The 27,478-nt window shown below is 31.2% G+C and overlaps 2 protein-coding genes across 4 annotated transcripts in view; both read right to left on the reverse strand.

Moving 5' to 3' along the window:
• Window positions 1-26,621, reverse strand: LOC141456698 (phospholipase A1-like). 3 transcript variants are annotated; one of them, XM_074132901.1, is made up of 8 exons: window positions 15,786-15,863; window positions 15,549-15,718; window positions 12,927-13,068; window positions 11,021-11,172; window positions 5,468-5,713; window positions 5,081-5,260; window positions 3,408-3,579; window positions 1-1,869 (listed from the first exon to the last, which is right to left on the reverse strand). In XM_074132901.1, exons 2-8 carry the CDS (start codon window positions 15,658-15,660, stop codon window positions 1,746-1,748), a joined length of 1,128 nt encoding a protein of 375 aa, XP_073989002.1. In that variant the 5' UTR covers window positions 15,661-15,718; window positions 15,786-15,863; the 3' UTR covers window positions 1-1,745. The 3 variants fall into 3 exon arrangements, with proteins under 3 accessions (XP_073989002.1, XP_073989003.1, XP_073989001.1); XM_074132902.1 differs by lacking the exons at window positions 15,549-15,718; window positions 15,786-15,863 and adding an exon at window positions 23,608-26,621; XM_074132900.1 differs by having other exon boundaries at window positions 15,549-15,865.
• The window catches only part of LOC141457107 (uncharacterized), a 28,961-nt gene continuing 28,092 nt past the window's right edge, over window positions 26,610-27,478 (reverse strand). The window contains exon 14 of the mRNA XM_074133637.1: window positions 26,610-27,253. Within this exon, the coding sequence (XP_073989738.1) occupies window positions 27,087-27,253 (167 nt within the window). The 3' untranslated portion in view covers window positions 26,610-27,086. The remainder of the gene's footprint in view (window positions 27,254-27,478) is intronic.

Consider the following 27,478-nt stretch of genomic DNA (forward strand, 5'->3'; position numbering starts at 1 on the left):
TAGATTTTTTGTTTTATTTTTGAAGAGCTACAAAAATGTTTGCTGAAATACCTCAGACATCACGTGATTTTTAGCTTTGGAACATTGTGACAGTTCAAAATGATGTTTTTTTTTGGCGCATCAACAGCTGAGGTCATTAGCGCCCGGAGCTTTTTCCAGTGCACTGCCTGCCTCCGGACAGTGCTCTCTCGTTACAGACAACACCGTCCATCAGCGGACAGTGAGCTGTAAGAAGCTCCTAGGAAGAGAAAATCTAAGAGTCGGCTGCTGGATTCGAACCCGGGACCTCCGCGTGGGAGTCCAGTATGCTAACCTCATAGCTAATCCCTTCAAAATGATGTTTACTTTAAGTTTTACAATATTATCATGGCTCAGTATTAAGCATCATACAAATCAAAGATAATTTACATGCATTACGTTTATTAACTTATGAGGCAATCTTGTGGTGTATTAGTAAAATAGCTGCATAGTTCAGTAATGTAATTACACTTGTCACATAGTATAAATAAATTTGCAAGCTGAGTATATTCAGGATAATTTCACTTTTATTTTAGATTGTTCATTTCTTAAATGAAATAAAACTAAAAATAAAGAGATTCAAAAACAACTTATTTTCTCATAAAATCAGCATAATTTTGTTTAAATAGATATGTTAATAGTATTATATTCCATGAAAACAAAAACCATTAAGTACATATTTATACTTGAAAAAAATAGTTATAAATAAGTGATATTTACATAAAATATAAATAATTAACTTAGGAAATTAGAAAGCACAAACCAACACAAGCAATCACTGGTTTGATTCTAATATTTTTTAAAAAACAAAATTTGGAGCATACAATTTTAAAAAAATAAATAAATCTATGTAAATATAGCTCTTAAAAAAATAAACTAATTATACTCTGAAATAAAAGTTACCAAAACTTTTGTAAATACAATTTAATGTTAATATGCCTCAATTTTTAAACAAAATACTTCAAGTATTCAGAAAATAATCTTTTGAGAAAATACATTTTTCTTTTTTATTTTTGGTCAAAATTCAACTTCTTTTTATTACCTAAATTTTCTTCTATAGTTATCTGAGTTATATTTAGTTTAATTTAAATAAATATGTAATAATGCATTCATTATGTAATAATACATTTTATATTTTACTATCCTAAATAAATTCTTTGGTAATAGGATCATATTCGTCCAAAAATGACTACCGAAATTCATTTGTACTAATTTTTTTTTTTTTTCTATTTTTAGTATTAGAAAAAGAGACACCTAGCATTCGAATAATGTAAAATAAATAATTTATTTCCTTAAAACTGAGAAATATATCTTTTAAACATACATAACTACATTGAAATTCCTGTAACGTTGTACAAAAACATATTATTGTAAGCGATTGGTTTAATCTTTTATACTTAAAAAAAAATTAAACTTTTTAGCGCTAAGTTCGGTACTATAGACAGCAAGAGTACCAATAAACATTTTCTCTAAGTACTAGTGGTTGATGAATGAATATTGATTCATCAACAATTTAAGCATTATATCAGGCCACTTACATTAAAATAAATTCCGAATTTAATTTAAAGTACAAATTGAAAATATGTAAATGTTGTTTGTGGCTACTGTTTAGTAGATAAAAAATTCCTCTGTAATAAACTTCTATGATGATTTCATGAAAACTTTTATGAAAATGATTAACTTCTACTTAGAAGAAAATCGTGTTTTTATTAAGAAATTATACAATATTACACTAAATTAGAGTTAATATTTTGTTTAGGTGGTACACAGCATAGAGGATTTCCAACGGGGCTCTCCTGAGAGGGGCAGTAAGGAGCATGTTCATTATTCACACAAAACATCCCATCGGCCCTGCGCAAAATTGAAATAACAAAAATAAATTAGTTATAAAACAAAAAGTTCTAAGCGATCAAAAAAATAAAGAATTTTGTTTAAGGAATTAACAATTGTTTATAACATTTATAATTATTCCAATTAAATGTATAGAGTTTTGGTAGTTATTGGCTATCTGGCATTGTTACTAAGCAAGTCTCTGGGCTAATGCTTCTTCGGGCTACAGAAAGGAGCAGTGGGAGGATTGCTGGTCTATAAGAGGATTCAAGGTGGCAGGCAGGTATTTCTGGAATTTGTGGTAACTGGTGAGGATTTCTTCAATTACAAGAGAATTTTTAGGTCCTTTTGCATTGTTTAATTGTTTAAATACAAAGTAGCATTTACAACAATTAAAAGGAACTTGAATTAGGCAGTTCGGATGTGAAGGTTATTGAAACATTTTTTTAGAACCCCACTGTTCCAATCCATATTTCATTATAGAGTTATATGTATAAGGGATTGAATTTTAAAGGAATTTAAAAACGTCCAAAAAATAACCCGCTTTATCTCAAGAACTATTAGCACTAATGCATAGCTATTTATACCAGTTATACAGCTAACTTCTCTCTACAATTTGGTAATGGAATCATTGAAATCGGAACAATACAAACGGAGATGATATCTGATAATGGAAGAAGCCAATAAAATTTTTGTGTACTTCCTGCTGGAAGAAGTCTAGCAAAAGAAAACACTCACACATGGGATATCAATGGGAGGATATCTTTAAGAAGGGACAGCAGACTCAGGTGCCCAGAGCCTATCGAAGGCTAGAGCACGTCTAGGAAGGTCCCCTAAAACAGTACTGCCCCAACACAAGGGAGGTAATTATGAGATCTACCACCCGGTAGGTGGTATTACTGAATGGTTGAATGGCAGCACCGATATCCAAACTGGTGGTCTGGATAATACGCTTGGTTACAAGGTGAGGGAGAATCCTTCTTAAAATAGTAGCTTTTTGAAGATTTTGTCTAAGGATTTGCTATAGGCTAATGCGTCTGTAAGATGTAGAAAAGTATGAAGGTTTTCTTGGTTTAATGGCGAGTGGATAGCAACATGATAATCTCTTTATACCTTTATACCGGTGGTACATAACAATTATAGTATCCGAGTAACCTCTGAATCTATCCAAGGCACATACATCATTCAAACTTAACAGCTTCCCTCTTAACCTTATTTATATCTGCAAAAGGAGTCTGAAACTATTATTTGACTTTGTCCTAGAGCTTCTAGAATCATTCAATTCATTGCTATTCCCAAAGAAGGAAGCCATTTTCAACAATATAGGCAACATAAGTATACTATTATTTAGGTTTAAGTTACAGAAGGAGAGGATCTTATTATTGTAGGCCTGGTACGAAACTGTCTTCCAAACACATCATGCATTAAATTTTTTATACGTTAAAAAGTAGTTAAATTTGCTGAATACAATTTTGAATTTTCACCTATATTTATATTTTGTCTCTTAATCTACAGATGAAATATTTAACCAATATTCTACAAGCAAATACAAAAATTACCATTCAGGTGTTGAGTGTCCCATAGGTATAGGTAATCCTCTATTGTCCCAAACAGGTCTTTGTACACCAGTTAGACATCTGCGTAGACATGGTACACCTAATTTAGCTTTGTTAGGATTTAAACTTTCCGCTAAGTAGCAGACGCTTCTAATGTGTGAACACAAAGCTTCATCTAAGTAAAAAATAATATTTGATTAAATAAGGCATTCGTTCAATATGAATAAAGACTGGAAAGAAAAATATATGCACGATAAAGTGACACTAATTGACAAACTGATTAATAAAATAACAAATCCCAACTGGTTATGATGAAACTTGTGCTCTTTGTAAACATTGAATTATGAAATGACGGTACACGTCTCTAAACAAACACCATAATGAAATGTTTCAAAGTAAATGAAAGTCAAGGCATCTGGATTTCAAGGTTGGTATAGGTTTTCTTAGTTGAATTCCAAACATTACTTTAAAACGTCTACTTTTTATTTTTAATTAGATACATACCAATAATTGGTAAGAGTTAATTTTTAACTCTTAAGATTTCCATCTATGAATTGGTAAAAGGGAGTATTAGATTTTGTTCTTTTAATATTCAGGCCTACTTGCTTTTCTAAGTTGTGTTCCGTGCAAATCGCTTACTTGTCTTACTGGTAAGGCTTACTTACTGAGCTTTTTTATCCAATGTAAAGCACTTCTATGGGTACCCAAAATTCTCTGTAGGAAATTCTTTGCAAAGTCACAAGAAAATACTTTTTTCTTTTTTTAATTTATTTTTTTATTTACAATCTGTATACAGTGTACAATAAGTAAATATGAAGACTGAATATGATGAGATGGTGCGGGAGGAGAGCAGGAGAAGAGAAGCTACTCAGCGGTAGCACTCTCTACAGGAGAGAGGAGAATGTGAGGAGGAGATACGAGAGTAATAATTTAGGTCTTCAGCCTACAAGGAAGTCCCAGCCACTTCTTTGCCCAGGATTCTATTTTACTTCATTTTTTTTTGTTTATTTGTTTATAACTTTTCTATAAGTGCTGAAATTTAAACTTGCCATCTTTATTGGCTAACTCCAGCATCTATAGATCACGAATGACTACATATTCTGAAGTTTCCTGCTAGATTGTGAATTTTTCAAAAGCGAAGGTCGTTGAAGATGAGCACTTCTTGATTCTAGTAGATTAGTTTAGAAACACTGCGAGATATGTGGGGGATATCACATTTATTAACGTTGGAACTTATTCCGTTTCTTATTTCTTCACAGTGTAAATTGCAAGTGAGTGATAAGAATGCGTACGAGTTTGAATATGCATAAAGAATAATCTAAGATTGCAAAAATGTAAATGATTATTACTTCGTTTAAAAATCGTGTTATCACTTATTTGTATGTAAAAGATTATCTTTTTTTCTTTTATTTTATCTGGGTTGTAAATAGATATGTAAATAAATAAGAATATCTCTGTCGCTTGGCTATTAGAAAACTTTCATATTTTTAGTATTCTACCATGATTGCGACAGGATTTTGTTAACCTATGACACCATGAATGAATTAAAGAATTGTTTAATCCCAAATTATGTTATTTTTATAATTTTTATCTTTGGATAAACCATTTTTTTTTTTCAGTTTGTGGAAGCAAGGTACAATTTGAAATATAATAAGATCATTTATAAACTTACTAACTTGTAGCATTAGCACAAAAAGGTTGAATTCTGGCACCATTAACACAGAAATCAACATGTCCAGATCGTCTTGCGTCTCCGAATGTTGAGCTTGTATGTATTACCTCAACGAACTGAGCATCACCAGGATCCAAACGCCCTTTCAATTGGCTTCTTATAAGCGGTCTAGCAGGATCCAAACCTGTTTTAAAAGAAATATACATTTTTATTTCTAAAGGCGGCGAAATTTCAAGGCAAAAACTTCAATTATAAATGAATATTCACTTGCGACAATTATTTTCTAAATTAACATCAAAAAAGGTAATTGGATTTTGAAAATATGCCTCGGATAAATATTAAATTTTATTTTAGTTCATTTAAAAACAATATTTTAGATAATTAAACTTACCTATTATTTTGTTCATTCTAAAGAGGAGATAATTAGATAGAATCCCACATATATGGGCACCCAAACTATGTCCCACACAAGTAGTTCTAAAGAAATCAACTCCAGAATCTCGTAGAAATGTTAAAAATGTCGCTACACACTTAGCTACTGGCCTCATATTGTGAACGGCAGATGCGTAACAAGGAATTTTAGATAAAGGACTCCAGTCTACAACGTACACGTTGAAGGAAGAGTTGGTCAAATAAGCTGTTGACAATAAATAAATAAAAATATGATAAAGTACAAAAGTAGCGTTTTATTTTTTATATAAGAGGATTTTATGCATATCAATGACCTCAAATGTTGACACGCTTTTGATTTAAAATAATAATTCTTTCAAAACAACTGCATGTGCGGAATATTGGCTCGAAATAATTATGTACATTTCCTGAAATGGACTAGTTAAATAACTGTCAGATGCCTCTACACTTGGTCATGATTCTTCAGCATAAATAAATGATGATAAATAAATAAATAAAGTAGCTTGCCAGTAGTATTTAAATAATGTATAGCTGGTATCTCTAGTTTCTGTTGTTGGATATTAAATACAATACATCAAATCCAAAATTTAATATGTTTTTGATCATCTTCTACATGGTTATCTCAAACTTAAAGCTTCTTATTGAACAACATCTATTTGAAATCATAAATTAATTTTTCTATTTATTATTTTAATATACGTAAATTGCAAGAATATTGCTTTATAAGAAAAGTACGAGTATCGTTAAAGTTAACTGTCGATGTTGGTAATAAGGAAAACTATTTCTATTTTTGATAAATAAATTGAATTAAAACAAAAATTTCACTGGTTGGCTAGCACCAAAAAAGATAAGTTTTTTTAAATTTCTTTCGCACGTCCGAAACTTATCTAATTTTTTTTTGTCCCAGCCAACTATTGTAGTTTGTATATCTAATTTTATTTATTTACTGTATTAGTTTCTCTGCACATGATAAAACTGAAATTCTAAAATTGGAAAAGCGGCCTGAATAATTAGTTCATTCTTTACATAATCCAAAAACAAATTTAAGGAAGTTTTCCTGTACATCTAGCTGCAGAAAAATAGATTCAATAATCTTTTTTCTAGGTGAAATTACCATTGAATATAATGTTAGAAAGAATAAATAACAACAATAATAGTAAAAAATTTAAATAAAGATTGCAGCTAAGATAAATAATGTGCTGGTGACCTCAACGAATCTGCTGAATGGTTTTGATTGCATGCTTGTACAATTACTGTCATTTTTACAGAAGATTACAAAACTCGTCCCGAAGCTAAATGTTTACAGACTGAGTTCTCATTGTCAGCCCTCGCTTTATCACTAATAATACCAGCATGTTATTGTTATACGATCCAATTACTTTACCTATTGTATTTAGAACATTAAATTCATTGCCATTTTCTACTATATAGTATAACTTTAAATTATTTTTTTTTCAGGCGGGGCTTAACGTCCAACTACCAATTAGGTGTCGTGGACGGGGGCGACTAGCAAACATACTTTACTGTAAATTTCTTTTATTAACCATCAAATAAAATCCAAGGCCTAAGACCGGGAATCGAACCCAGTACCACAATACATATTAGCGTCGCAGGTCTCGCCTCTAACCCACTCGGCTACCGTGGCGCCTATAACTTTAAATTATATATCAACAATTTTTTACGTTTTTTACGTTCTCATTGATCCAAAAGGAAGAAAAATTATTGCCAATTTCAATCATATTGTTTTTTTTATTATTATCTTTAGCCAAGCTTTCGATTCAGAGACTAGTCGCAGGTAAAATTTAGAAGATAAACCAATCTTCGATGATAAAAATCTAAAAGAATTAATATTGCCAAATAGCGTAATTCCTGAAGATGACGTAGTCCCCAGGTCATAAACTTGACCAACAACAACAACAATAATAATAATAATAATAATAATATACAGGGAAGGGATTAGCTATGGGGTTAGCATACTGGACTCCCACGCGGAGGTCCCGGGTTCGAATCCAGCAGCTGACCCTTAGATTTTCTCTTCCTAGGAGCTTCTTACAGCTCACTGTCCGGTGATGGACAGTGTTGTCTGTAACGAGAGAACACTGTCCGGAGGCCGGCAGTGCACTGAAAAAAGCTCCGGGCGCCAATAACCTTAGATGTTGACGCGCCTTAAATCATAAAAATAATAATAATAAATTTTATGGCTGAAATTAGTAATAATTGTAAAAATATACAGAATAATAAGTTATATTTTTTTTAAAAGAAATGTCTAGTTGTTTTGTTAAAGACAATTTGTTTAAAGAAGTAAATAATGCTATGAAAGTGATTAAAAGAATCATTCCTCAAACAGTATAATCTCGCAATTGGGGAATTATACTCGTACGTGTAGTTGCAGCAAAAAGCTTCAATAGAAAATAGATTGGTCGAACGGATATTATGAATTAGAATAACGAAGTTAATTTTGGTAAGTCAGAAAAACCAGCGATTGATTTACTTTCTTGAGCAATAAAATTTTATAAAAATCGACTCTTCGAGAAGTTAGCAGAGCAATGACCTTACTATCCAAATACTCCAATCGACAGGTTACTCTCAACTGAAATTTTATTAATATCGTATATTTAATCGAAATTTAATTTCCAAATTCGAATGTTATTTACTCACAAAATACATTTATTTAATTGTTTTTGGGGGCCTGGAATAAAACCTTATTACTTACTGTTATACATTAAATTGTTTTTATTTTGTAATAATAATTGTTACCGAAAGTTAGGTTGTCCTCAAAATTATTAACATTACAATTTGTGGAGACCGTTCTTTACAATGATTGGGCCAAAATGTCCTTTCTTAGAAATAATTATATCTCTTCCCCAAAGAGGAATAGTAATAATAATAAAATATCCGTAGATACGGGGAAAAAAACTAATTGATTAGTCAAATAAAATAACCTTGTAGTTAAGCAGAAACGATAGAATTATCCATCAGCTTTCTAATATGGACATTGACAATTTTTTGACGGTCATCTCCATTGACCCGGATTATTTAGCTGGAATTGAAATAAACTGAAAATTAGTACTATCGCAATTTACTGTATGTTGCGAAAATTAATGTTTAAACTTTTATAATTATATATATCTTGCGATTCAACGGCGCGATGTTACGGAAACAAAATTGTTGGACATTAACTAAAACCTGCCCATTTAAAAAAGACTCCTTCACTGTTATTTACTTTTAATTTCCAAGGAAGGAAATGGTTATTTTCTTTTGCTTTCCTAGTATGGTTAAGAGTTGAATTCCCATTATTATTTCATAAATAATTTCATAAAAACACGTAAACTAAATGATTGTTTCCTTATTTTGAACCGGAAGTACTTCAACTCTTCTAATTCATTTTATTTCCCGATTTTCTCTAATTCTATGTGATTAGCTCTAATGTACTATCATTTGAAACATTTTTTTTTTTTTGTTTTTGTAAAAAAAAAAAAAAATGATTTTTGGGGGTTCTAAGAGAATCTTTAGCGTACGGCCAAAGAGTTCGTGTTACTAACTACAAATCTATCTGCATACAAATACAGTCTTAAATTTAAGTAATTATTCCTAAAATCTTAACTTTGAAATAAAACAGGATAACCAAAAAGTGAAAACTGACCCCAAAAATGACAATTTGAAATTTGTCTCTCAAATTTAACTATTTCAATAGTTGATAGAACAAAAAAGTAGAAGCTATGAATTTGACGAAAACGGAGAGATAATAGAGATATTTGCTATCAAATAAGAGAAGCATTTTAACTATTATTTCTAAAAATTAGTATACAAGACTTCAGAACAAGAGGAATGGCAACACCTAATGTTGAAACTTGGATTTAATGGGATTTTGGTGCTCCAATAGTCACGCGACGGGACGTTCATGCCTGTCCCAATACACCGTTACTGCTTCGCATGGATTGCTTACTGTATTTACTTCTTTATATGGCAAAGTTGTGACTTTAATATCATGACTTATATAAGGAAACCTTTATCATATACGTTTCTTAACCGTCTTTTTTTCTGTCTTAAAACGAGCACTACCTATAAAAGAAAAATAGTACACAATCAATAGGGTGAAATTTTGTCACGTATTATTTTTCTTTCATGTATTAATAACGGATATTTTGTAGTAATGGTAATGGTCAATAGACCTTGTTCTGAATAGATTTTTTTTTTTTTCTATTAACACAGAAAGTAAGGGCATAAAAAATACTATTTTAAATTATGTCATGAACTTCTCGCTTTGAAATTACACGAACAGTTAATAAATTTACGAATGAAACAGATTATTGGTTCAACGTTTCGGATATTTCGGGTGTTTTTCTTCAGGAACTAAGGAAAAGAGTTTTATTGTTATGTAAGTTAGAATGCTTTTGCTCCCCATAGGCTACATACTTAGATTAACTTTCCATCTTCTGAGTACTACAACTCTCTTTGCCAGTTGGCGGAGAACGACACCACAGATCTTAAGCTTGAAGGAAATTGTGTTTCTTGGCCTTAGCCAACTATTAGAAAGTATTGAATCTATCCGTTTGGACAGTTGTATAAGGATTGATCGTCAAAAACAGCACGAAAAAACGTAACGTTGAAAAGCACCCACGGCTTCTTTGACACGCAATAAAATGGAAGATCTGTATTTTTCATTAAATAGTTTAAATAAACAGTTCTCACTTCTGATAAACAATTACAAACATTTAAATGTGTGATACATAAAAAAATATTTCTCATAAAACCTTGAATGCTTCTACGTATTCTGTAGACTCAAAACAAACATGCTGAGACCTTTGAAAATACAAATCTGTACAAAATTTCGATTCGAATGACACTTCATTCATGAAAATCGGTTCACGTGTCGATAATTTGAAACGATTGCTATACTTCTCCTTAACAAGTGTAAGAGCAGATCTCCGCTTTAATGTTACGTAGGGGAGCCCTAACCCTATCATCCAACCAAATTTTATCAAAATCAGGCCAAGATTTACAGAGTAATTAGTAATAATAATTTTGGAGGGGGCCTTACATAAAGGGGGCTAACTCCTCTCCCATTCGATGTACAGGGTCGAGACCCCCAAAAGGCACATCTACATAAAATTCTGAATCGAATGACACCTCATTCATGAAAATCGGTTCTCGCGTTTAGGCGCTACGTTGTTTACAAAAAAGGTAACAAGAAGAAGAACAACAACAAGAACATTTTTTGAAAAAGCCGGTTTTGCTCATTTTCAGCAACTTTTTTCTCAAAACCTATTAGATCTGGGTTATTGTAAAAAAATTACAGTTATAAAGGAGGGTTTGCCCTTTATTTTAAAGAAAATTTGGGAATTTTATCTTTTATAGAAAAAGAGAAAAAAATTGTCAAAGTTGGGTGTTTTTCAACGTTACACTTTTTCGTGCACTTTTTGACGATCAACCCTTATAAATGTGTGAAAAGAAAAACTGTTACAAAAAAAATCTTTTTTATCATTCACCAATTGTTCAAAATAATGCGTAATAATAAGAAAGTCAACTATACCATCTCTGAGCACGCCCATTGGTAAAACATCGGATATACCAGCATAACCATGTATCAATATTACAGTGTCCTTGTTGGGGTCATGATAACTCTCCCGCAACCAGCTTCTTGAACTTTGATCTACTTCGGATATTAAGCTTGTTCCGCCATTCCTATTGTAAACAAAATAAAATCAATTAATAAATATAAACTAACAGAAATTGCACTGCGTATCCCAGATACATTAAATATATTAAGTTATTTATACAACATAAAATGCAAAACACCCTAGAATAAAGCAATACATTAAGTTTTGTAAACTTAATAAATAAGGAAAGAAAGGTAAATAACTAGTTTTTTATTGTTAGTCAGAGTAGTAGAGCACTGGGCTCAGAACGCAGAGGTCCGGGGTTCGAATCCAGCTGGCTGCCTTTAGATTTACTGCTCCTCATAGCTATTTAATGTGGGTGTGGTTCCTTTTGGTGTTTGGGGCCGGAAAAAAACAGTTGATATTTTTTTTTTTTTTTTGGTTATTGGCCTCTCGAGCTTAGCAAAACAGCGATTTAAATTCTTCTTTCGAGGCTTCTTTAGTATTTTGAATATTTACAGAGTTATCCTCAAAGAGTTCTGTGTAAATTCTGCCATCATCAGATGCAAGAATAATATTTACATTGGTAGGTAAAGGACATCCAGTCGCTAGAAAAGCCCTCCACAATTGTTCTCTTCCTTTAGTACTGTTAGCACATTCCAGGAATAGATGATTGGCGTCTGCTGTTATTCCAGAAGTACAGGAACACTGGTGAGATATTTCCACCCCAATCCTGGCTAGATGGTGCGGCGAATAATTGTGATTAAATCTCATTCTAATAAGTGTATTATTAAACTTCCTATTGCAGTTCTTATATCTGAAAAACCATGTTCTTTTGGGGACAAAGTCGTATGGCTCTGTAAAATTGGCCTTTTCTCGCTTTTGACAATTTGTATGTTATCCCATAATATTGTTTCTGATTAAACAAAACACAAATTATGGCTTTGAACTTACAGTATTGTTAACTCGTTTTACTCTATTTGTGAAACTTAAGGGCTAGGCATCTATGTACGTTTTAGTAGTTTTGATGTACTTGCGCAGTGTGCTAGAGAGAGAATATTTTGGTAAAAGTAGAAAAAAGAGTTTACAAGACCTACCCTGATCAAAAAAAGAACTATTTACGGGAAGTAATTATTTCTATTTTAATAATTTTCTCTGGTTTTCACCCATTGATAGTTGTAACAACTGTTAATCTCATTCTAGCGCTTTGTTGGATGTACTACTGAAACTTTTTCCTTCGCCTTAAAGGGCTGAGGTTCTTGAACATTATGGCCAGGCTTTCAAGCAGGACTATGTTTTTGTCCTGAATGGCCGATCACACTTGAAGTTACAGTTTCACACTCCTTTTATCAACTACGTAGAACTGGATAGTCAGCAGAGCATCCTGGATTGCTGAGAAAATTACTGCTTTTAAATTGTTTATTTTCTGTTAACAAACTCAGCGGCACAAATTTTAATCTGTCTTAAGAAAACTGGGCTTATCGCTCCACGAATTGACGCCGTAACCCCCCGCTATTCTGCCTGTCCGAAAACCGCCCAAAGTTTAAATAATTATTTATTTATATTTTGTTCTTTAAAGAGAACATGTTGCCAAAATTATTTTGTAACCTAATCTCAGAAACAAACTGTTTAAGAATGTAAGTGTTAAATCCTTATAAAAAATCATTTTAAATTAAAAAAGTAATGATTTTCTTCTTAAACCAACCATTGCCCGGAAAAAAAGTTTGGGTGCAACTCTAACGCGCCAGCTAACATTTACTCAACATTTCACTTAAAAAAAAAAGTAACCTCAGTTTGAAAAATAATTAACAAGAAGTGAATTATGTTAAGACTATTTACCCAGCCGTATATAGGTAGTAATGAACATCCGGATCTGGACATGGGTCCCTATCATTTCCCCGTCTCCAAGTACACACTTCTTTAATTCCTGATGAATTTGTACCTAATGTTAATGCTTCGAAGAGTCCATCGCCTTGTGCACCTGTAAAAATTATAGAATTTTTGAATTTCACAGTAAAAGACAAAAGTATAAGAATACAAGTTACGATTTGAAATGTGTCTTTATATTATGTCTCTTTGCCTTTATGCTTAAATTTGTAAAGATTTCAATACTAAAAGTTGCTTCTATGTATGGAATTAAGCGAAATTTTAATGGAGAATGAGTCATTGCGAGATTAAAAAAAAAAACATAAAAAAATAAAAATGAGAACCATCGAATTATCTTATCAAACAGAGAATTTATTGTACTTTGGCCTTCAAGAAACAATTCTTTATTATGTACATAACTTAAAAGGAACTCATAAGAATATAATAATATATGTATAAGAATACACATCAACTCTCGGTCATTGTAACTGACATATTTGAAAATTTAGACACAATAACTAGTATTCTGTTAATAACGTCAGAAAAATAATATCCTTTTCTGACATCATCGCAAGAGTAACCTATATTGTACTGTTAGCTGGTTAGTTGTGAAAGGTAAGCCAGTGTGTTAACATGTACACCATAATAGCTTCTTGAACCTCAACAAAACTTAAAAGATACTCTACTAAAGAACCCTCTTATCTCTTTAAAAATCATTATTTATTTCTATAATTTTATAATTGTTATCAAGTCTATTGAATAGAAAACAAACATAATACAGATTAAGATATAAGGAAACAAAATGTTATTAAATTCATCAAACATGACTGTCTAGGGAGCTGACAGTAAATAAACGAGAGAAGAAAACATTTTATTTTAGCTATATGTTACATTAGCTAAAATATACATTAACCATCTTCAGCATTTTCAGCATCAATTAGTTGAATTACAGCAGGCTGGTAACGAGGCTGCGTAAGTTGTTCAAAAAAAGGGTGTTTTTTTTTTTTTAATTTATATTCGATGGAAAACAGAACAAAATAACTCTTGAATTTAAACATTTCTCTCCGGAATGAAGAATAGCTCTGCCAACAGTTCACAAAATTTGCAAGTTGCTCTTTGAATTAAAAAGGTTGCCCATGCCTGGTCTAGAATAGTAGGTGTATTCGATCAACCAGTACACAGCTATGCAGCAAACAACGTTCTTCAGAACCGTCAAGATATGATCTAAACCTAATTCGTCAAGAACTACCTAAATACAAAATACGATACTCGTAGGAAAATTAACTGTTAGTTAACGGATTTCCAAGCAGTGATTCTGGGTACGAATCCAGCTGCTGGCCCTTAGATTTTCACTTCATAGTAGCTTCTTACAGTTCTTTGCCTCATGGATGGACAGTGTAACTTTAATAAGAGAGCACTGTCCGAAGACTTGCAATGCTCTGAAAGAAGCTCTGGTCGCCAAAGACGTGAGATGTTACGATTTAAAAAACTTGCTCCATCGTTAACTACCCACCATTTATTCCAGAGTTTAATTTGAAATGAAAATTTATTTACAATTTAAAAGAGAGATACAAATTGTACAAAAGGAGGTTTCAGGCTGCAGTGCCTTTTCAGGGTGTTCAGCATAAAACTACCGTCACTTCGGGAGGCGATTCTGGGCATCATTTGCAACAAAAAATTCCATATAAACTATGGCTCGATTCGGCTCCGTTTTATAGATATTTTTAATTTTAAGTTTTTTCAAGGTATTACTACTTTTTAGGTAACAGTTGTCCATTTTTCTCAAACCAATGAAGCTACAGCAATTTCAATAAGCTCATTAGAAAGAAGGTTAAATTTCCTTTTAAATAAGCTAATTTATATTCCAAAATAATAATATCAAGTATTTCACTTTGTGGCCCAAACATAAAAATTAGCAAGTTTCTAATTTTTTCCAAAAACTTTGAAATCATTTTTCTCAAAAATATTATATATGTTTAAAATGTGCACTACTAAAAAAAAAAACATCTATATATACAAACACCTTTCGAAAGGTATGTCATGAATAGCGGTTATTTTAAAAATTGATGCAGAAATCTCTGATTAATTGCAAAAAAGTAGGCTTCACAACAGCGTCGACAATATGAAAGGATTCACCTACTATAAGAATGTAATTGATCAGAATCATCAAATCCAGTGCCATTTTTTGCAAACGTGTAATTTAATAATTAATTAATTTAAGAACTATATTATTCACAACCTGTTAATTCCTAGAGTTTCTCCTCAACCTTAATATTTACATTGATAAATAGTCCAAATTTACATACTAAGCCAAAAAAACCTTACTACAATCAGTTAATTAAAACAAGATATGCTTTAGCCTTTTGTGCTTGTATTTTGTATAACCAAGAGAACTTAAGTTATAATCTACAATACTTTTTACATGTAGATAGGGACTATGTGCTCAGGAAGTTACACATTTTTGCGTAGCGCTATAGATAAATGTAAATTTCAGAGTTAAAATACTTCTGAAGTATTGATTATCTAATAACTCAAAATTAATTAAATTTTGGAAAAAAAATCCATTTTGAGTAAAATAAAATAAATGTAGCTTACTCAGTTCGTGAATTAAATCGATGTGATTAGCTAGATCGAACGTTATATTGGCGGTGTTGTAGATAATCCATGGTAGCAATTTGCTAAGTAAGTAATATTTACCGACAACCATGGGAGCATTTGTGTAAAATATATTTGACGGATATCATTCCACGACAGAGTGTTTATGCCTGGTAAAAAAATGAACGTAAAAATTCACAAGATATAGCTAGCCAACACGTTACACGGACTACGAACCTATTTCTACCAAACTATGCGCACGAGGAAGACACTTCCCCAACCTGCGACAGTGCATAACCGTCTGCCTCTATGTCTAACAGAACTTACCTCTATGACTATTATAATAGTCCTTGACTTGGATAAAGAGTGGGAGTTACAACTACAAAACATTTACAACTTTTTTCCAGCTTATTTCCCTCCTTTTCTGCAATTCTTCTTGAATTATCAGTAACTATTTATTCAAACATCACTTTCTTGCAAAGCAAATTTTTTTTAGCGAAAATAAACTAAATATTTAATCTATTGACGTTTTATCAGTTAGTTTCTGGGTATACACATTTCGTAATACCCAAATCCGCTGTAAAACACCTCTTAACATTCACAAAATGGTTAATTTTATGTGTAGATGAAGCCTTTGAAATGTATGACTTTCTTGTCTTAGAAACATTCAACTTTTATCACCACGCTTACAATTTTAGTTAACACAAACAAACGAAGTATCTTCACTTGATAATAGCCTCAATCAAATGGCAAATTTAAGTTTTCAGTTACCCACCATACACTTTTATGTACAACCAAGTTGCCTGACCGAACTAAGTTACCTTCTAAAGATGTGTGTTAAGACAAGCAAATCGAACTTCTAGATGAGTGTAATCTACTTATGAACTGCTTCACTATCAACAGCATAAGACCTGAAGATGTTCTAGGTCGAAAGCAATATTCTTTCTTTCTTCTTTTTGGGTTAATTTTAAGGTAACAAAATCTTTTTATGTTTTATATGATCATTGGAAAATATAGATCTAGAACACGCTGTTGGTTGAAAGATCTGTAGCTGATATTTTTTATTCTATTTTATTTACATATATTTAATGTACTTAATTTTTTGTAAACAAATTAAAGAATTTCCTTGTTCTACATTTTACCTTTCTTACAATTCATCCATTTTCTTTTTAATAAAATAATTCCTCCTATTTTTAACAATATTTATCTTGTTTTGAGGTCCGGATATTTGTATACAGGGTGTCCCAATGGATAACGACTTTTTCTCGAAAACTAAGATAGCTAGAAAAAAACTAAAAAATACGTGTTCCCTTAGTTTTTTTGTTAGAAATCCAAATTTACTTTGTAAATTTTTTTCGGTGCTGCCAGAAGCGAGATACAGGCACCAACTTCATTTTTTCAAATGGGAAGGTGCGGTTTTTATTTCAGAAATAGATTTCTCTATTTTTTTTAAAGAAAGATTTACTTGAACGGTTTTTTTCTGTGAGCGATATTTTAGAAGTTATGAATGGAAACATGATTCTTATAAGAAATGTCAAAATCATATTATAACGGTTTTTTGATAGAATAAGAAGAAAAGTACTATTTTATTATAAATTTTACTCCTCATTAATATTACAAATCATGCTCGAAATGGCCTCCACCATTAGAGATGCATAGACATGCTCTTTCCTGCCAATTGCCCCTTACTGCCAAAGAAATAGATTCGGCTTTAACCGACTTACAGGTATCTATTATTCTCTGCTTTAGTTCATCTACAGATGCCATCCCGACTTGATTCTGATACACCTAGATTTAGAAATGCTTTTAGATAAGCAGAAATAAGGAAAGAAAGAAAAAAGTTATGAATAAACACCTTGTTTTTCAGGTATCCCCAAAGGAAATAGTCCATAGGTGTCAAGCCCGGTGAGAGAGGTGGCTACTGAATCGCCAACCGTGTCGATATAACACCATCAGGCATGTAAAGAGATATCTCGATAGGCAATTTGATGGGCGTGTTATATCGACACGGGTGGCGATTCAGTAGCCACCTCTCTCACCGGGCTTGACACCTATGGACTATTTCCTTTGGGGATACCTGAAAAACAAGGCGATCATTCATAACTTTTTTCTTTCTTTCCTTATTTCTGCTTATCTAAAAGCATTTCTAAATCTAGGTGTATCAGAATCAGTCGGGATGGCATCTGTAGATGAACTAAAGCAGAGAATAATAGATACCTGTAAGTCGGTTAAAGCCGAATCTATTTCTTTGGCAGTAAGGGGCAATTGGCAAGAAACAGCATCTCCAATGGTGGAGGCCATTTCGAGCATGATTTGTAATATTAATGAGGAGTAAAATTTATAATAAAATAGTACTTTTCTTCTTATTCTATCAAAAAACCGTTATAATATTATCATTTTGACATTTCCCATCAAAAGTATAAATACTTGGACCAATTCATACTCATACACTTCTGCCTTTGGGTAAGTTTACCACAATTTCACATCTTTTTTTTTTTAAATTAATTAGCCATTTTTGTGTCCCACTTTTATTCTTAGAATTTCACTTTTATTTTCAATTAAATTTTCTAATTTTTGTTCTCAAAGACAAAAAAAAATCAGAGCATTGATGAAGGGCACCAATTGAGCTCTACATTTAAACCATCAACAACTATTTATTAAATGTAATTTATGTATCTATGTGCAATAAAAACTGTATCAAGGCTAGATTTTTAACATAACCTAGAATCTCAGAAGCGATATTTAACTGTTAATAATTCTTCTCTCAGAAACTTCTACACAATACACTTTGTAAACATTACTTAATCACAGTTCTTGAACCACTTCTAGTTCTGTCTGAATTTGTTTCCCTTTTATGTCCTTTATGCACTAAATATTACATTCCTTTAAAGCAAGAAGAAAAGCGTCCACAAAGGATTTCTTCAAGTTTCACTTAAGTAAATTGATTTCATCATGAGTTAAACTTGATGAACAAGAGCAACACTTTATTGCACAAAATTTATGCAAACAAGGCTACATCAAATAGAGCTTGGTTATCTTAAGCAGTGAAACGATAATAACATTATGCCGGACTACAGTATTAAATCTGCAATATTAACACATACTGTTTTTGGCTAGTGATGAATTAAAATTAATTTAATTTCAACTATTTCAATTGTCGAAGTTAAAAAACAAACAAAATACGTATAATTTTCAAGGCAATATTAAAATGATTTATTTAAATGAAACTTTAATAGCTCTGGAGATAATAAGTTTACTGAATTATTGATCGTAGTTCTTTAGACTATTAATGACATTAAAATTTGCCTTGTGTTCGTTTCAATAAACCATTTTATTCTACCTTGAAAAAGGCTGTATTTTTTTTAGACGAAAAGTCGCAATTGTGTTTTTAATACAAAATTTGTTTTGTTTTTTTAAGGTATGAATAAAATCTAAAATTTTTCTTGCCGCAGAAATGATTGATACAGAATTATTTATTGGTTTCACAATTTTGATCCTAAATTATCTACAAATATCTAATTAAACAGAATATTAACTTTTGTCTTATAAGGGAAGATTAGATATTTTAACATTTCATCACAACTGAGTCGTGAGACGATTGGGCACTTACGAAACGATCATGGCTGATTTCCAGTGATTCTTACCCACCTACAAGAAGATGTGGTGTGTTTTTTATATGTTTTGAAGCCAAGGTCTTTTTTCTTATTTATTGCCTACAAAGTTCCTTAACAAATATTTCATGCAATGTATCATAATTGTGCCTCTTTTTTTAAAAAAATTAATACGACTCGACATTTTTTATTATTATTATTATTTTTTTTTTTGCAATTTGTCAGTTAGGGATGACCACACTCCGGTGCCAACTCGCCCATCTCCTCCATAGTCCTAGATATTCTGTAAAAGAGAACTCCAAATTATAGAGACTAGGTTTCTAAGTACGGTAAATTGGTGATTATCCAGGCTCTCTAGCAAAGCCCGAGGTCTTCGAGATACTCGTATCCATATAAGATGGCAGTTAGAAATAACCACTTCCTAATACAATGCAAAATATCCCTAACTCCCAAGCATAAGTACGAGAAAGAACTGCAGCCTTTGAACAACACTAGATTTTTTTTTTTTTTTCAAGTTTTACCAGTGTAATGATTGATGACCGAATTTAACGGTTACTAAAACGCTAAGTAGAAGAAGTCTGCATTACTTAGCCAAATCTAGTACATCCTGAAAGAGCTGATGAGTCTCAGAAAGATAAATGAATGGACGTATAATGGTATGGTTTTAATATCATGTAATAAGAAATATCATTTTCAAACGGGAATACATCTATCGGAGCACTGAGGAGCTGAAGAAGTGGCCATGTTTTCCTGCCAAAAGTGAAATTGATATTTCTCTGTAGTCAACAATAACAAGTAAAAACGATTTACGTCTGTAATTATTTTTTTTGTAATTTAATATGTAATTCCAATAATGGTTGACTAAATACAAATTGAGTTATATTTTTTCATAATGATTTGATAATGAAAGAAATTTTACAATTTTGTAATGAAATAGAACGTCATTCTACTACATGTAATGATTTCTGCTAAGCTGGTAATTTGCTTCTTGAAATATCCCACATTCTACATTAATAGCAGCTGACATTTACCACTTCAGAAGCTTGTTGATTATCTCACATTTAAGTCTATCGTATATGAAATAAAATTGTGAGATTTTGTAACATCATTCAATATCCTTTAACAATAATAATGATAATGGGCTGGAATCACATTAGATTTTATGGGTTTAAAATTATGAAAAATTTATTAATATTTCTAAAGATAAATCCTATTTAATATCTATTTTTAGCATGGATACGCTTGTTCGGCATTGATGAACAATTTTTGGCTGGCCATTAACAGAACATCTAATAAACTTTGTTCAGTTTAAAATGATTTGTGATTTTTATTAGAGACAAGGTGCGCTTGCATCCTGGCCGCATACGAAAGGCTAGCCTTCGGGACCCTCAAGACTATCAAACAGTAATTACAATAAGAGGGGACATAGCGCAAGCGCAGAAGGCTGTAATAGCGCCAGCTTTTGCTTTGATTCAAAATGATTTCTTTTTTTTGTCAAAGTTTCATTTATATGTTGAAAATGAAATAGCTATAAAAGATTATATAAAAACAATGCTTTTTATACTCGAAAATTAAAGTATTTTTGGTAGGCTCAGTCTAAATATACCTAAAAATATTTATGTGAACTCTCTTTTAAAACACTTTCAAGAAAAGTGAATTTCGGTAATCTAGAGGACCTCAAAAGAGTTTACAAGATGTAAACATTCTATTTATAAATTTTGATTTAGTCAGATCTAATATTCCCTTACAATAATGCATAAAAAATAATAAAAGTCTTGATAATTGGTCTTTAATACAACAGTAACTGATTGATGTAATACTAATGAGATTGATTGATTGTTTGATGATAATGTATCTATACAGTCAGTGTAATTAATACACGATTCAATACATAAATAATCAACCACTTACATTAATAAATAATCGTTAAATTAATCGAAATTAACCTACCAGGCCGACCTATTCAAAGATTTATGTCCTTGAAAAATTGAAGGGCTTTACCTTGACCATTTACTTTATAGAAGATATAAATTCTATCTGGCAACATTCCAAAGCGACTCCTCTATATCGTCCTTACAGATATAGTTTTTATTCAGCTCTTTAATTACTAAGACATAGTTTAGTAATACAAATTAATTACTAGTTTCATATAGGGGACGAAAAAAATGTACACTGTTGCAATTTAATTACTAACATCGAAAATGTCACTCGGTGGGAATAATGGAAATATTTGTACAACTGCACAGACACTATTTAGCTGTTAATACTATGCCAAGTGTAACTTGTTATTTTCTAACTGACATGTTTTACATCACATTGATGAAATTAGTTGCAGTATTATTTCTTCATAATTTAACTTACAATATTTTTTATAGTTTAATGGAAAAATATGTTAATGAAAAGTGATTTTTCTTCTTATTAATGGGTTGTTTAATTGATCAAAATATAGTTTTCATCTTAGTCTAGGTACAAATAGTCGTGATAGAAAATATTTATTTCTTTCTGAATTTGCAGTCACCTTTAAAAACTATATTTGATAAAGTATATGAATATAATTTATATTAACTATAAAAACGAAAAAATTACGAAGGAACAAAGTTCGTGCAATGAAGGAGAAAAATAATTTCTATTTTGAGCCTATATAATTTTAAAAAAAAAATGAAAAAAATTACCTAATTTCTAATCTCTAATAACTTACATTAGTTCAGCAACATTTTCAACTCACGACACAACAAACTATACTTTATACAGCCTGGTATACCACAGGTTTTCAAACTTATTGAAAAACCCAATTTTCAGAAATTTAGGAATACATTTAGGACATAGTATTTTAAACATCAATCTAATTATTTTTCGTTGTGGAATTCTATTTTGATTGACTCAAGATAGAGGTGTTGTTGTTTTATTTCTGAATCCTTCCTTCAACTTACGGAGCAAGCAGAATACGCTTTCCTAACAATACCTTTCAAGATTTTCTGAAGAAGACTCCTTCAAATTAAAAAGAAAAGGGAAGAATGCTAGATAAGGTAAATTCATGTCTAAATTCTACCTGTTAACTATCCAGGCAGTCTTGTCTGAGTCAGCAAATATCGTGCAAGATAGAAACGTGAATCGAATACTGTGCACCAAACTGATTATTCTCCATCTGAAGATCGACAGAAGACAAAAACAGAATGATTGAAGGTGATAGAATAACTTGTGCTAGAGCTCTAAAGTGTCATTTCAATGATATTGTACGGATTTCACCAACAATATTACCACATATTGCAAAATTTTAGGAGTTAACAGAAAGTTGCTTTATGGTAAGTTATATTCGTGAACGATATTTTTTTAGGTATTGGTTAGTTCAACTTTGATGAAGTACCTATCACTTTTTTGTTTAAATTCTTGTGAAGAAAATTGTTTTTAAAGGACTTCTGGATTGCTGGACAACTCTTTTCCCTTTTAAACTATGGATTTAATACAGTAAACCTGCATTGAAGTCAACTAACAATTAGTAACAATTCGAAGTTTAACAAAAATTTAGAAGCTAAACCTTTCTCTAATAAGAAAGCCTGTTTTTACTTTCACTTCCGTTTCGAATTTGAGTTTTGTCCGGCCCAGTGATCAAATACTTAAAAATTTTACAAATTAGGTGTGTATGTCGATGGTGTATATTCAACATAAATCAAAAACTTCTTAATGTAGAAATTTCAAATTTGATAAATAAATAGTAAGGATTAAACATGTAACCATAATTCCAAGTTTCGAGGATTAAATGGTTCCGTTAAATTGAACATGTAATATAGAAGTAAGAGATTTCTTTTGTTTTACAAATTTTAAGACGTAAGAAAATTTAATGACAAATTACTGAAAGTCATGATTGATAGTCGTTAAGATTAACAACACAAAAATAGGTTCCACAATGTAAATTTATATGCACCAATATATCAACATTAGTTTGAAGTTCAGAAAATTTGGTTACCAATAAAAAATTAAAGCTTGAGCAATCATGATTTTTTTTTGTAATTACATCTTTCATTCAGTTCTCTAAACTACATTAATTGTAACAATCATCGCCTGAAATCGGAGATGATGAAAACCTGAAAACGATCTGATCTGTTGTGATAATTTTTTACTTTCTCCTTGAGTAAAAAACTATTGCGATAGTGCCAAATTTTCGATATCGATTTCTTGATTACTCAGGTAGTCTTGAATTTGTTAATAAATTATTAAAAAGATACTTAACCCTGAGTGTATTCACTTCTTTATGGAACAACAAACAAGCTTCAGAATCACAAAAAGAGTTTATGAAGATTAAAAAAATAAATAATAAAAGAATGACTTATTTTTTTTCTTTTAAGTTGCGTAAACTAAAGTTCAAATAACGCCCGAAGCCTTCTCAGTGGACTGCCGACCTCCGGACAACTAATTGTTAGTTATGCAAAAAGAAAATTAAAACTCCTTACCTTCTATGATTATTAGGATCGTTAATAACAATGCATCCACGTTATTTTTAAATTGTGAACTTATCATTTTTAACTTGCACTACCACCTGTTTGAGTACACAGTAATTATTAAACTAAATCTAGTCTAAATTTCTAAAATTACTGTTCCTACTTCTAAGCGTATACTTGGGACAACCGGTCACACTAGTTGGCACTCTTCACGACTAAAATACTACAATTGTAAGCCCAAGTCATGTGTGAACGTCTAACGGTTAATGCTTTAACGCTTCATCGTTGTTTCTCCTTTCCATACTAATTAGTATCATTGTTTAAATAGAAAACAACATAAATTTCACTTCTCATTCCCGTTGCATTACAGCTTTAACTTTATACCTAATTTTTTATTCTATTTATCTAGTTTAGCTATTACTTCCCTTGTCCAACATATTTAACTAGGTATTTCTTTAGTTGTAATAATTCATAATTTAGTTAACTTCTCAGTACCTATTTATTTATTTATTTAATTACACTGCTTTACAATAAATTACGTGTTAGTAGAGTTGATCCCATTAGCTAGGGAATGTTAGTCACCAAAAGTATACAATTAATAATAAATATTAAATTATTTACCTTAATAATTATTAAACTTTATAATTATATTATTTTTTAGGTATTAAATAACTGATTAAAAAAAGAAGCTAAACTACGTAAATTCAGCCAGCAAAGATTCCACAACTCCTTATCCAATCCTCTTGTACGAGTATACCAGCTATTAAAACTGAGCTGATTCTTTCCCTAAATGTTGCGGGCATATTTACAAACTATTCAAAGATTATTAAAAATTAAATAAATGTTCAAATCGAAAAGTTTTAGTCATTAGAGTTCCCTGAGTCATTGATAAGCGTTTACTTTGTTATAAAAAACGCTGTAGGTGTCAGAAGGAGTAGATATTTTAAGCCTTAAATAGTAAGATGCCCGTAAAATTATTGTGCCTACATCAGTCACCAGATATTTAAAAAAACAATAAACAAAAAGTAATACTTGATAAGACTTGGTTTACGCGACTTATTCTACAAATACTATAACAAAATAATAGTTTTCTCGACCAAATTTTCAGACTAGGGTAAAAGCTTTTAATAACTCCACCATAACATGGTTCAAGAAACTTTTGACAAACCTAGAAACCTATACTATAGCATTTCTGGATAATCGATTTGATTCAAACTTTAGAAACTAGAAGTGTAAATATACAGGGTGATACATTTAAAACGCACCAATCGCTAAGACTTTGTAAGTGAGAGATCATCAGTTCGAATTCCGCGTATATGCAGTTATTCATAATACTTAATACATCATAATACTTTTTTTAATAAAATGTACTCATACGCGGGATTCGAACTGGTGATCTCTCACTTACAAAGCCATGTTCTTGACCACAGACCAACACCCGCCCCTCCCTGGCAAGATATTCTTACCGTAATCATAGGTCAAGAAGTCTTGCAAACTGGGTGCATTAAAATGATGTGTTGGTTGCTTTTATTTGATGATAAAACCAATTTATTCTGACTCACCCTTAACCATTACATTGCACTACATTTTTAAAGTCTTCAATTATTATTATTATTTTTGTTCTTTGCGTCGTAAATAACATTTTTTTTGCAGTCAGAGGACCTCCCAAAACGTGTTTTTCTGGAGGAAAATTAATATCGAAAACCGTTCACGAGTTGATAAAATTGTAACTTTGATCTTAAATATCTCGTCTAATATTAGGGATATCGAAACGGGGTTAACGTCATTTTCCACAGTTTTTTATGTAGTTTCATAATCATTGTCAAAACCAGTGGTCCTTATGAAACCCCAATCGGGTTTTTAGCCGTAACTCCGCCAAAAATAAAGATACAGCATCGGGGGTGAAAAATTTGAAAACTAGACCAAAAAAAAAAATAGTTTACTTCGTGGGTTTTTTCGAAATTCCGTTTTCTTAAAAAGTTATTAGCGATTGGTGCTTTTTAAATGGACCACCCTGTATAAACCATAAAATTATTTAGGTGTATAAGTTTGGTTTTATTTATTTTTTGAACTTTCACTTTATGCGAAGACTGATGCATCAACACAGAATCCCTCTTCAATCAATTATTCTTGAACAAAAATTAACCAAACCTGTTTTCATATGAAAACTCATAACCAAAAGATTGAATCTGGGATAGCATTCTCTCTTCTTACAGCTATTAGAGAAAGTGTTCGTACAACTCGGCAGTTTTTTCTGTAGCAGTAAAGTGGAATTAGTGAAAGAAAGTTTTGAATAAGTTTACTTTCAAGTGTTTACAATCTTGCTAACGGTTATTAGTGTGAAAGTGGAGAAATGCTTAATGACACCAACATTAGCAGAACCAGTAAACTTGAGTCACAGATTTGTTAATCTAAACAAATTTTTTAAAAAAGCTTTGTTACTCCAAATTAACTATTAACCCTCAACTGCAATCGGCAGGTCAAATTTGACCCGCGCGTTTTTCTTCTCTGTGGCATTTTGAAGGAATTAACTATAAACATCTCCCCTTCTCTGAATTCTCCTCTTTCATCCTCACCAACAATCGACCAAAACAAATCAGTCGTTCTTGAGCAGTGCAAGTAAATAAAATATAGGTTTTGGGTCACATTGACGTTATAACTGTTTTTCTTAATAGTTTTTTATTTTTATGTTTTGGGGTTTGTTTTCAGTTCTATTTTTTAATATAATTCTTTAATATTAAATATTATATAGTAAATATTATTGCTGATAACTGGTTCTGTTCAATTAAGCTGGTCCTTCAACTAGGAAAGCTAAATTTGTCTTACTCGGGGACATTACGAAAAAAATAAAAAAGAAAACCCCTCTTATATAATTCCGAATAAAAAGAACTACCATCGGAACTTCATTGATTGTTTTTACTGGCAACAAAACGGTGGTTTTTTGTACCAAAACAAAACAAGTATGTTTTACTCGCATCATGATAATTCAGTACTTGCAGAATTGTGGATTTTTTTTTTTCTTTCTTTCTTTAATCTTATGAAACAAATTTAACAAAATATTCATCATTTTCGTTTGGAAAATAAATTTTCTAAGGAAAAACTAAATCGACTTTAATTATATCAACGACCTTTTAAAGTAATGTGCATTTAAAGTTTCGGGTCAAAGCTGACCCGACGATACCAGTTGATGTTGAGATTTTGAGGATACCAGTTAAGGGTTATACTGTTCATTTGTTAATTCACAGCCAACAGCTCTTAGATCTAACAACACTAGTGGAAGAAAACTTGAGTGAATTTACTGGCAAGCCTATTTTTGGCTACGATGACCATATTGGTTAGAAGGTAACAACTGTTGGTATTTTGAGAACGTTTAAATGAAATTCTCAGTTACCAAATTCTTCGTAAAAGTTGTTATTAGATATTTGTTCGAGCTATAGTAATCGTATTTTTTGCTGAAATTAATAATATTTCTTCAATTTACAAATTATTTCTTAAATCAATCTTTCAAAATTCAAATATATTTCGTATTTTGGTTTGTTAAAGAAAGCTTGTTTATTTAATTCTAAAGGTAATTTGGTTTTAGGACTTAGTCTAAATTTGTACTTCTCAATTATTTTGGCAAGTCCCAATTTCATTTCCACCATAGCGAATTTCATTCCTGAAAAAAATTGAAAAATATATTAATAAATGATTATTAAAAATCCTTAGTTGAATGGACATTCTAGTTTATTAAAACGGGATCTGCATCTAATGTTCTGATGCATCTATTCTTAAAAAGGAAAGCCTCAGTTTCTTCCTGAGTTGGTTAATCAACAAGTTGATGATTAAATTGTGAACTAAGTACTAAAAATATTTCTTAACAAAGCCAATTCGCTTCCATTTC

Source organism: Rhodnius prolixus, unplaced genomic scaffold (assembly GCF_049639745.1).
Source record: "Rhodnius prolixus isolate KJV_2025 unplaced genomic scaffold, Rpr scaffold_10, whole genome shotgun sequence".
NCBI classification, from domain to species: domain Eukaryota; kingdom Metazoa; phylum Arthropoda; class Insecta; order Hemiptera; family Reduviidae; genus Rhodnius; species Rhodnius prolixus.